The sequence below is a fragment of the Mixophyes fleayi genome, chromosome 6, assembly GCF_038048845.1.
Source record: "Mixophyes fleayi isolate aMixFle1 chromosome 6, aMixFle1.hap1, whole genome shotgun sequence".
In the NCBI taxonomy this organism is placed as follows: domain Eukaryota; kingdom Metazoa; phylum Chordata; class Amphibia; order Anura; family Limnodynastidae; genus Mixophyes; species Mixophyes fleayi.
In genome coordinates, this window is record NC_134407.1 from 226,748,875 (window position 1) to 226,761,672 (window position 12,798).

Genomic DNA, 12,798 nt, shown 5'->3' on the forward strand with positions numbered 1-12,798 from the left:
TAGTACCTTATAATTGACTATAGTTGCATAAGCTTCTTAATATGTTGTGTTAGTTTTCCCCTTAGCCACCCTCGATTTAAAGCACACAATTAGCACTGTGTCCTCCTAATTTTTGTGCTTTCATTGTTATAGACACTAGGCCTTTTAAAGTTTCGATCAACCCATTTTCTCCCACCCTGACGGGAGTCCCCCTCTAATTGTATTTAGCTTATAATCTATTTAGCTGCATAGCCCATACTTTTAAATGGGGTTTTTTCATTTCTGATGTTTTCATGTCCGTGTTTGCATCCCAGAAGACACTGCTTAATAGAACACTCTTGTGAAACTGTCTCTATTAATATGTTTGATTTTCCATGTCATGTTCAGACTATTGTAACATCGCCACTTAATGGCGCTACACAGTAGGGTGTTCCGAGGATCACACATAAAATATCAGTTGGGTCCTCCCCAATTGACACTATTTGGGCAAGGTTATGTTCTATAGGTTTTTGTTACCCAATAACTGCCAATAGTTACATACACTACTCCAGACGCTGTGTTAGTTCTCCTCTTAGACATTGCTGATTTAAAACACACTATTACTGCGGTGTCCACCCTGCTTTCATATTTTCATCTATATAGACACCCTCCATTTTCTCCCAGCCTGACGGGAGACCCCCCCCCCCACATAGTCTTTAAGCTACTTTGTTATATTGCCCATCTCTTTAGTTGTTTTTTCATAATATATCCGATATGTTTTCATATCTGTTTAAACGATATGCCATTGTCCGGACGGAGTCTCTGGGTTTTGGTCTGGTTCCTCCCCCTGGACATGGCATTATCCTCATAATGCCCTTTCGGATTACGATTTCTTCCCCAAGGTTCATTGCACACTCCCCCTTCCTTACTTAAAACCTTTTTTAGTTCACTTTTGTCCCTGACTGTCGCTTTGCCTGCCAGTCACGACCCCCATGAACCCCGCTGACACAGGATGTGTCACTCACCCTAGGGCCCCCAACTCCGGTGCCTTCCCTACCCCTCTCATACTAACATTTCTTCTTCTTTTCCTCCTTTTCCTAGGCTTCAGACTCATCTCACTTAGCTTTCCTTTTCCACACCCGCCATGACTATCAAGATAATCTCTCTAAACGTCAACGGGCTGAACGCCCCGCAGAAATGCACCATGGCGCTCCAAGAGTTAAAACACCTTAACGCTCACATAGTCCTCCTGCAGGAAACACATTTCACACACTCGCATCCAAGTCTCACAAATAGAACCTTTCCACATGCTTTCTATTCTACTTCTCCCCGCAAAACTTGTGGCACTGGTATCCTAGTCCTTCAGTAGACATGGCCAGAGTATACTGTCATGAGTCACAGGGACTGAAGGCCACTTGCTGATATTTGCGATGCTAAGCTAGGAGGCGGAGAGTCTAAACACATTCCTGGTCAACAGGGACCCCCGCAAGGGAGTTTGCTGCAAGGGACGTGCAGGTTGTGGCCCTCCAAGTTAGCTATCAGTGGAGTAGATGGTGAACAGACGTGGTTGTGCAAGCAGAGGTCAAACCGTACTGGCAAACGTGGTATCAAAGGGTAAGGCAAATCGGAGTCAGCAAGCCAAAGGTCAGATACAGCGGGAGCAACCAGGCCGAAGGGAGATTCAGAAGCAGAACCAGGGATAGCCGAGTCGGTACACAGGAGGTCAGTCAGAGAGCAGGGAAACAGGCTGTAACGCTGGAGCACAGGAAGACCTAGATACTCTGGTGTTAGAGGCAGGTTTAAATAGTGGAGCCTATTCCCTGATTGGTGGCAGTGGAGGCTGCAGCTCGAACAGCTGACCGCCGACAGGAAGTGTAGAGAAGCGTCCCCTTTGCTAGGAAACGGAGACGCGATCAGACACATATGCACTTGGCAATGAGAAGATTCTGAGGAAAGAGGGCAGTGTCCTGCCGCCTAGCAACGGACCGAGATGCCAGCAGAGGAAGACGTCCATCCCTGAAACCAATGATGAGTGCAGGGACGGTGCCTGACAGCATCATATAGTAATGTGTCTGGGTAACCTTCCTTTTAAGGTATCCATCATACTAAGAGCTTGTTTTTCAAATAATTATCAAGGGTACAATTCTGAGTCTACTCTGTTGGCTCTTGGGATATAATTCATCTATGTGATGCCTGAAGATCTGTCTGTACCCAGACTGGGTTGTGTCTCTGGAGCTGGACTGGTGACTACATAGACAAAGCTGGGTGGCCTGATAATGTCCCTCTGCATGTAGTGAATGGACTGGTACAGATGGTTACACTAGAAGAGGGGAGCAAACTGGAACTGAATTGCTGGACCGGACTGGAACCGGAATGCTGTATTATGAACATTGTACACAAATAATAAAGTCAGTACAGGAATATGGTAAGATAGAAGCATTCTATACTTTATAATAAACATCTCACATAAGCAAGAGTAATAGAGGATTCCATGAAGGTTTTTAATAATAACCCACTGCCCCAAGTATAACCAGCACATAGTCCCATGCTGATCTAGGGTCTGCAGCCTGGACTGTGAATGGAAACCTTTACAACTTTTGATGTTTCTAATGCAGCTGGTTGAACATGTGCCCCATGGGGCTGCCTAACAAAAACCTTAAACAAACAAAACCTTGCCGGCATTCAGAAAGAAGACCTGAATCACAATCCAGGCAGCAAACTATGGAGCACCAAGGTGTACCTCAGGCTGTACTATATAATAACATAACACTACATATATCAGTTAGAATAAAACCTATACAACTAATCCCATTTTAGGTATTTTACTATTTATCAAAGACTTCTGCCCTGTAAGACTATCTCAGGCGGTAAACTTGACCAGGGCCTTTTGGCAATTCTTCCCCATGCAAAGTGTATTCCCGTCCTCTCTCAAGGGATGGTTTTTGCTAACAGAGGACAGCTACTTAATAAACTAACTTTATTTTAAAAATAGTCTTTTTTTTTTTTTAAAAGTACGTTTTATTAATAACATCTTATCTTGAACAGTATTACAGAAAAAAAGAATCTTGAGTGAGATAGCGTATGCACATATAAATTAAACAGTATATATAACACCCTCTCAGTGCTTTTACAATATAAATTTAACTTCATACTAATCTTGTAATATGAAGATGTTGTTTTTATTTTGAACTGTATAAAGAAAGGGGAAAAGGAGTGGTGCAAGGTAAGATGGGGGAGGAAGAAAGGGTTGGGATGACTGGGGAAAGGGAGAAGGAGTTCACGCTTTTAGCAAGAAAGTGCAGTCTAATCTGATAGTTCCAATAAAAGACCGGGCTTTGCTAGAATTGAAGCAGGGGTTATGGTATGAAGTCCAGACCTTGTAAAAGACACGGAGGAGCCCCTTAGCACACTGGTGATAAGTTCCATCTGATAGGTATGCCAAATCCACCACAGACCATTTGGAGAGTAGGGGTCATGGGATTTTTCCAATAAGCAGCTATTTGACAGGTAGCTGCACTGATTAGATGCTGGAGGAGCTTATGGGTATGTGTTGGGAGGCCTGGGAGAGGCAGGGGCAATAACACATACTTAGGATCAGAAGGTACGGGAGTGTCAAGAACTGCTGTAGCTAGTGTGAGAAGCTCTGTCCAGTATGGGCGCAGTTTGGGGCAGTCCCACCAAGTATATATAAAGGTGTCAACGTGGCCACAGTTTCTCCAACAAGTAGGATTTGTTTGTGGGTATATAGTGTGAAGCCTAGAAGGAACGTAATACCATCGATGGAGCAATTTATTAGCGTTTTCTTTAATATGGACATTTATGGAACAATGCGCTGTCCACTCGTAAATGTCTGACTATTCTTCTGGATCTAGAGACATTCTCAATTCTGCCTCCCACTGCGTCTGGAATCGGTCTCCGACCTCTGTGGAGATGGGAAGTAAAGCATTGTACAGCGTGGAAATGAGACCCTTTGAAGATGGACCCGATAGACATAAATTCTCAAACACAGTGGGAGAACTAGAAGATAACTGAACCTTTACCTTTTGGTGATAATGTCTAATTTGGTGGAACTGTCCTCTTGCAAACCCGCACCGGTCCGCTAACTCTGAAAACTGAGGGAATGTTAGGGTCCCGGTGATGTGATTTAGCAGCAATGATTTACCTTCCCCTGCCTATTTTGTGTACATAGGACTGGATTTGACCAAAGGGTATCAGTATCGGAGGCGCAGGAGATAGAGATGACTCGAGAAGGGGCTGGGCACTGTGCAGCTGGAAGCCAAAGAGTAGAACAAATCTGTAAGCCTCCTAGTAGATCTGATTCTATATCAACCCAGACCCTGGTTCCAGGCGGGGAGTGCCATTGAACACATTGAGCTAAACGTGCCGCATATTAATAATTGCGAAGGTTGGGAATGCCAAGGCCACCTGCCATGGGAAAGCATTGCAGAATACGAGCAGAGATCATGGGTCTCTGTTTTGTCCAAATGAATCACATAATGGAAGCTTGCAACGTTTTTAGCGTAGAGGGAGGAATTCTGATAGGAAGGGTATGGAAAAGGTAAAGCAGACTGGGAAGCAAATTCATCTTCACTGATGTAATCCGCCCCACCCAAGATATTATTAGTTTGTCCCAAGAGATCATGTCTTTTTTTAAGACAAACTATAAGCTGAGGGTAGTTTGCTTGGTAGAGGTCTTCTACCTTTAATCGCAGTCTTTTTAATAAAGTTATTTAACAGCCCCCCTTAATTAGTCACTGTTAGAAGAAACCATCCTTGTCAAAGTCCGAGAAGAAGACATGTTGGAGGGAATACACAACGCTTTGTCACTGTATTGGAATTGGTCTCTGCAGGCATCCATATCCCTGCGATCAGCTGGCATCCAACACAAGGAAGTGAAGTGCCACATTATTGGTGGTGTGTAGCAAGGACTGAATCTCTGACTGTCAGCAACAAACGGGGCAAAGTAGGGAAAGAAGTCAGGGTACAATTACAGTCTCTGGGCTGTTTTATGAACTGTTCCTAAAGTATATGGATCCATAGTGGAGATTCCCCACATCATTATTTTCCCTAAAAGAACTATAACATTTCTGTATAATCACCATCTCTCTCCTTCAGTTATGTTATACACTGGGTAACAATTACATCACATATGACAACACCTGGAGATTAGATACAGGAACATCAGGAGTGACATTGAACATTTAAGCTTTAATTTATCTATTACCACTTTAGGGGGTACTTGGAAGGCACATTACATCACATAGAGGTATATGTAAGAAAGAGGTGATAGACCCTGCTCTAGAGGTTGTAGTAGGAGAACATTATAGGGAACATCAGTAATATTTAAGAATTGTAATTTTAGATTTTCTTTGTGATGGGCTGTAAATATTTCAAGTTTGGCGGTTGCGTCGTCTTACATGTTGTGGGAGCTAGACATACGTGGTATCAATTTACTTGAATTCCTACTTCTAACATTTATAACAGATTTATTACGTGAGCTATTATGCTGCACATATTAAGCACACAGTAAGAGAAAACATGCTGGAGGGCTGGTGTAAATACACGTGATGATGTGTAGCTCTTCTGATTGGCTGGCTGAGGACTGATCTAAGCAGTATATTAGTGTTGCAGCAGTTTTATATGAAGCCTATTCCCATTACTTGTAAATGATATACGCACAGCTGCAGGAAAGATGATTCCCATTAAGTTTGTACAGGGGTAAGCAACAGACAAGGAGGTGTTGTATTTTATATATTTACTATGGCAAATGTGACTCGCTTTTATTAATAAGACATTCTCTTGTGTGTAAGACTGTATTACCTTATTTGTATACAATATAACGTATTAAAACATACATTTAATAAATTAATAGGTTATGTACAAATTGTGTAATGACACTCTTGCATTGAGCACCAACACATACTTATGTAGAGTATGTTTCCGACGGGTGTACATACATTGGTGTGCTGTGTATAAGTATTACTCTTTTCAAGTTGACCGCGACAACTGCATATATGAAGAGAACTATGCTTCTTCTTGTATGCATCTTTTCCTATGTACACCAAAGGTGCATATGGGTCCACCTTGAAATGAGCCCCATAGTGTATATACAGGAGTGTGTTCGCAGGAATGAGGTCTAAACTGATCTATAGTAAAGATGATATATTCATGAAGTACATCAGTGAGTATTTTCAGAATTGCTGCAATTTTGTTTTTTGTATATGAGCTCATGCATTTTCTTCTGTGTGAATTCTCTGATGCTTAACAAGAGCTGATTTTCTTGCAAAGCATTTCCCACACTCAGAACATGAAAATGGCTTCTCACCTGTGTGAATTCTTTGATGCATAATAAGATCTGATTTCTGTATAAAACATTTCCCACACTCAGAACATAAAAATGGTTTCTCACCTGTGTGAAGTTTCTCATGTGTAACAAGAGCTGATTTCCGTGCAAAGCACTTCCCACACTCAGAACATGTAAATGGCTTCTCACCTGTGTGAAGTGTCTGATGTATAAAAAGAACTGACTTATGTGTAAAACATTTCCCACACTCAGAACATGTAAATAGTTTCTCACCTGTGTGAAGTTTCTCATGTGTAACAAGAGCTGATTTACGTGCAAAGCATTTCTCACACTCAGAACATGTAAATGGCTTCTTACCTGTGTGAAGTGTCTGATGTTTAACAAGATCTGATTTCTGTGTGAAACATTTCCCACAATCAGAACATGAAAATGATTTCTTGCCTGTGTGAATACTTTGATGTTTAACAAGAGTTGATTTCTGTGTAAAACATTTCCCACACTCAGAGCATGAAAATGGTTTCTCACCTGTGTGAATTCTCTGATGTGTGACAAGATCTGATTTCTGTGTGAAACATTTCCCACAATCAGAACATGAAAATGGTTTCTCACCTGTATGAATTCTTTGATGTTTAACAAGATCCGGTTTCCGTGTGAAACATTTCCCACAACCAGAACATGAAAATGGTTTCTCACCTGTGTGATATCTGTGATGTGTAACAAGAGCTAATTTACGTGCAAAGCACTTTCCACATTCAGAACATGAAAATGGTTTCTCACCTGTGTGAAATCTTTGATGTACCACGAGTGTTGACTTATGTGTAAAACATTTCCCACAATCAGAACATGAAAATGGTTTCTCACCTGTGTGGTTTCTCTGATGTATAACAAGATTTGATTTCTGTGTAAAACATTTCCCACACTCTGAACATGAAAATGGCTTCTCACCTGTGTGAAGTCTTTCATGTTTAACAAGAAAGGAGTTACGTGTAAAACATTTCCCACAATCATTACATGAAAATGGTTTCTCACCTGTGTGAAGTGTCTGATGTGTAACAAGGGCTGACTTATATGTAAAACATTTCCCACACTCTGAACATGAAAATGGCTTCTCATCTGTATGAAGTTTCTGATGTAGAACAAGTGCTGACTTATGAGTAAAACATTTTCCACAATCAGAACATGAAAATGGTTTCTCACCTGTGTGAATTCTATGATGTACAACAAGTGCTGACTTATGCGTAAAAGATTTTCCACAGTCAGAACATGAAAATGGCTTCTCACCTGTATGAATTCTCTGGTGTGTAACAAGAGCTGATTTATGTGTAAAACATTTCCCACACTCAGAACACATAAATGGCTTGTCACTTGTCTTTTTTGGTTGATGAGTAATAAACGTTTTGCTCTTTGTAAAGCATTTGGCATCTACAGAACTGGGAAATATCTTATCTACGCTAACTGTAGTATGTGTACCAGTATGTGAGCTATCAATAGAACATTCCTCAAAATACGCAGGATCAGATGATTTATCTGTAGAGTGAAGTACTGGATGTGTAATTTGGGTAATAGAGTTTGCTCCTGGAGAATCTTGTGTGATTTCATTATCTTCTATTTCACCATCTGGAGATAATATAAGTTGTTCCTTTGAGGTATTCCTGCTGTCACATCCATCTGCTGGGAATAAAATTAATACAAGAAAATATGAATATTTAGCTGGAAAAAGTTTAATTTTTCTATGAAAACTATACTGAAAGATACCCAAATTACAATCAAATGTAAGATGTTTTAAGGTACAATTTAGAACTTGTTAACTGACATTTTAAACTGCCCTATATATATAGCCATGTTTACATGTTTATTCTAATCATTTGCAATGCATACCCTGGAGTTTACTTTGCAACATCAAAAGAGGGTGTGCCTAAAATAGAACTGAAATGTGCTTTAAAATACTAGACCATTGTATATGTTTAAAATTTAGGCTCCTCTCACTCCAGCATCCAAGACTGCTCTCCTCCTCTGGAACTCACTCACACATCAAATCAGACAAGCCAGTCTCAACAGCTTCAACTGTGCCCTAAAGACTCACCATTTCATAAAATCCCACCAGCCTTAGTGCTAACCCATTGACCTGCCCAGTTTAAGCCTCACTTGTATAACCCTCGACTTTTGCTCTAACAAGCAGAGCCCTCTTCCCTTTCGTTACTCTACCCATTCTTTTCACTCCACCAGCACTTCTATGTCTTGTACTTTCACCCTGGGTTTAGGCCCGGTCTCCACACCTCCCAGGTCTCTCAACCTCACGTCAGCGGTTCTGGGCCTTTTTGCTGTGCCCATGTTCCTGGGCAAGAACTTCATTCACTTCTACACACTCAAAGATGAGAAGCCAGTCAGTGCTCTATCCACCATCTTTCTTCTTCTTAACTAAAGGTTTAACAATGTAAACAAGTCTTGCATTTAGGTCTCAAAACAGGAGAATCTTATCCCAATGTGAACCAGATAATTGTGTACATAGTCTTTAGCAGTTAATTTAAGGGTCAATGATGTGGCCTCTCTGTTCCTCCTGGTATAGGTTCCCTCGAGAAGCAGATTCCAAAATGTAGGAACATAGAGTCCACCGAGAAGGGACCACAGGTTGTAGCCCTGAAAAAAATTTCCCACAAGAAGCTCTTGATCACAGACAAGACACAGAACAGAATCAAAATAGAAATAAAAATACAGGACATACTACCAATAATGTGAACTCAAGAAAAGTGAAAGGTCAGGTTGGGGAGAGTAGGCAGTCAAATCCCAATAATCAAATGAGGAATGTTTAGGTCTTTTGTACAGCAAGAAAAACAGGTGCTTAGGCAAAGATTGTGTGCAATTGAGAGGATTAATTAAACAAACAATTCCTTTGATTAGCCGCAGGGACACATGGTAGCCAATGTAATATGGAGGGAATTCCACAAAGTGGGTGCAGCCCGAAAAAGTCCTGTAATGGGAGAATATAATGAGTGGATGAGAGATGCAGATCTTGTGCAGAACGCAGGTATCGAGGTGGAAGATATTTTGAGACAAGTGAGAAGATGTATGCAACAATGTGTTTCTCCACATCTTCAGCCGTGTGTCAAGTCAGAGGGAAACATTTTGTGTAGTACAATAAGAATGGACAACCATTTGGATAGAGGTTTGTACTGAAGCCACTGATGGAGGTATTGTGTATTAATAAGAACGTATCAGACCATTATTTATCTGAAATAGTCTCCCCAAAAACTAGTTCTGACTTTCTAATACAATCATCAAGGCATAAGCTGCAGAAATCCCCAAACATACCATAAATAAGGGTTTGATCTCATACATAGATCCACAACATAAATCTGGGGATGGGAAACATTTTCTTGTTTAGGAGAGAGGACAGACAATGCTTCATTTAATCATATATCCATAAAGAGAAAGGAGCTAGATAGGGAACGATCTGGAAAATGCAAAGACGCCGTGGAAGAGCTCTCATTATAATCACATTACACCTATCAAGCCAATGTGGACAGATGCTATATAAGAAGATCGGTCTCAGTATAAGTAGGTAGTTTACAAAGAGGTCATATTATATCTGTGTGCCCAAGTATTTTACTGACTGCATGGACCAAATGAAGTAAAATGAGGAGGACACATAGAAAATACAGGAACCTGGGCGAGTAATGTTATAAGCTTGAGATTTGCATTTTAACATCAGTGCATTCTTGAAACGTGTACAATTCTTGCATGAGGTTGTAAAGAAACGGAGGGTATGTAAGCTGGATCCTCATGTTGAGCAGGGCCTAATGTGATCCCTGTGATGTTTGGATTGTCTGTCTCGAATTACCAATTTCAATAGGAGAACGGAGATCTGGGTAATAACTTTTACATTGCAGCCCTGTAAGTCAATACTTTAATGATTCAGACCTTAATGGGTAAAGAAGTAAAGCAAAAAAAATGAATAACTTTGCAACTTGGCAAAACCATGTTGCATTAAAGGGGGAAGTAAACTTAAAAAGTGATGGCAGATTTATAGTTGGAATAGGACATGTTCTAGATCAACTTTAAATTTCAGTGTATGAGTAAAGCTATCAAGTATGTGTGAGCTACATGAAAAAGCAGCCAGTATTTATCTTATGTGCAAAATAGTAAACTAACTTGTGCCCCTTGCATTGCAACTTAGTTTTGTCCAGGAGAAAACTTGCTCATTTCTTTTGCCTTACTTTCTTTAATGAATCAAGACATAGGTGTTTAAAGAATGCACAGGTTTGTACCAACACAGAACAACATAATGCAGACCACCTCCTTCATCGTTGTTTGGAGTCCTCTGTGCACGATACAATATTCTGGTTATTATATGAAGTGCTATAGACACACTGAACAACCAATTTAAAGATCAAGCTAGAAAGCAGTCAGCCCTGTCTGGTACCACTGTGGATGGTCATCGTATCTGAAAGGCTGTCATATACTCATACTCACACTGCAGAGGGCAGGGATAGTATTGATAAGGTTGTGAACTTACCCACTTGTCATAGTGGCCTCAGAGAAAGCTCAGTCTACGATCAAATGACCAACCTTGGTGCTCTTAAAAGAACATATCCAAACTGATCCAATTGGTGGTAGTTTCACAAAGGCCAATTAAAGTTAAAATCAGAGCCCTTAGCTGTAGGCAGTCTCGGACTGGCCTGCCGGCCATCCGGACTAATCACCGGTAGGCCCCGGCGCGATTAAGCTCCGCCCCCTCCGATATTAGGGCGGAGCTTGCAGAGATCACTTGACTGCCCGACGTCTGCGGGCCTCGGCGGCAGTGTCAGTAACAAACACACTGCCGCGCAGGTGCAGAGAGCCTGTCTGGCTCTCTGCACCTGCGCGGTAGTGTGTTTTTTAACTTCAGCAGGGGAGGAGGAGTTGTCTTGCTGTCGCGGCCGCCCAGAGGAGCAGCATGCCGGAGCATTTCACAGTCAGGTAAGTGACACATTGCGCTTGGGAGCTATTCAAATCTATATCAAACATTTCTCTTGCAGGTACTGCATTTTGGCTTTAAATGGTTTAATTGATGTGCTTAATGGTGACCTGATAAAGAGAGCACACTGGTCTCGAAAAGTACTACCATTATAATACATTTCTCATATCTTTTGTTTTTGCACTTTCACGAGCGCCGTCTGCTTTTTTTCTTATATATATGTATATGTATATAAAGAGAGAGATTATATATATATATATATATATATATATATATATATTATATAGAGAGAGAGAGGGACATAGATACATGTATATACATATATAGATATATAAATATATATATGTGTGTGTGAATTGAGAGGACTGTTGCAGGCATAATATGAATCGGGGACACTTGCGTGGCATAACATTGGGGGCACTACCGTGTGGCATAACATTGGGGGCACTACCGTGTGGCATAGCATTGGGGGCACTACCGTGTGGCATAGCATTGTTTTGGGGGCACTACCATGTGGCATAGCATTGGGGGCACTACCGTGTGGCATAGCATTGTTTTGGGGGCACTACCGTGTGGCATAGCATTGGGGGCACTACCGTGTGGCATAGCATTGTTTTGGGGGCACTACCATGTGGCATAGCATTGGGGGCACTACTGTGTGGCATAGCATTGTTTTGGGGGCACTACCGTGTGGCATAGGGGGGCTGCCTATCTATACTAAACTATGGGGCGGCTGCCTATGCTAAACTATAGTGAGGGGGGGCTGCACAGAAAACACTATAGGGAGGGGGTGATGGGACCTTTAATGCTGAGTTGGTTTAAGTCTATAATTGAATGTGGGGCTGAGTGTGGGGACTATCTATTAAATGTGAATATTATTTAATGCTAGGAATGGTCGTGGGAAATGGATGTATTAAACATAAATGCTAATAATTTATTGCTGGGACTGTTTGGAGGGAAGGTAATAGGTTTATTTATTAAATGGGAATACTATTAATTTAATGTTGGGGTTGGTTGGAGGGAAACAGATCTATTCATCAAATGTGAGCACTATTACTTTAATGTTGAGGCTTGAGAGAGGCCTAATTATTAAATGTGGGTGCTGTTTATTTAATGGCAGGGATGGTTGACGTTTCTAAATGTACCCATTATTTTTTCCAAATAGGGCCCTCAACATTCCAGGATCCAGACAAGCCGCAACTAAAGAAACCAGCAGCCACAGGTGGTAAAAGTGACAACAACAGGTAGGACAGTCTGTCAAATGATCTGAGTCTAGTGCAGGCTTGGCTAACCTGTGGTACTCCAGGTGTTGTGAATCTATAAGTCCCAGCATACCCTTCCAGCAATAAGCTGATATATATTGGCAAAGCATGCTGAGGATTGTAGTTTCACAACACCTGGAGAGCCACAGGTTAGCCAATCCTGGTCTAGTGGGACAATCGTGATTTTTGATGACTGTTCTGCCCAATCTAAGGGGCAGGTCAAGACTATTCTTTATACACACACTGCATTCTTTATATACTGCACTAAGGTTGCTAGCTGTCCTTCATGGACTGACCACTCCCCCTCTAGTGTCTGGTCC

The 12,798-nt window shown here is 41.4% G+C and overlaps 1 protein-coding gene across 4 annotated transcripts in view; it reads right to left on the minus strand.

Moving 5' to 3' along the window:
- Positions 1-2,979: 2,979 nt before the first annotated feature.
- The window catches only part of LOC142160089 (uncharacterized), a 122,090-nt gene continuing 112,271 nt past the window's right edge, over positions 2,980-12,798 (minus strand). For 3 of the 4 annotated variants that reach the window (XM_075215020.1, XM_075215023.1, XM_075215021.1), the window contains one exon: positions 2,980-7,933. In XM_075215020.1, coding sequence (XP_075071121.1) covers positions 6,186-7,933 — 1,748 coding nt within the window. In that variant the 3' untranslated portion in view covers positions 2,980-6,185. The remainder of the gene's footprint in view (positions 7,934-12,798) is intronic. The other variant, XM_075215022.1, reaches the window with a different exon arrangement.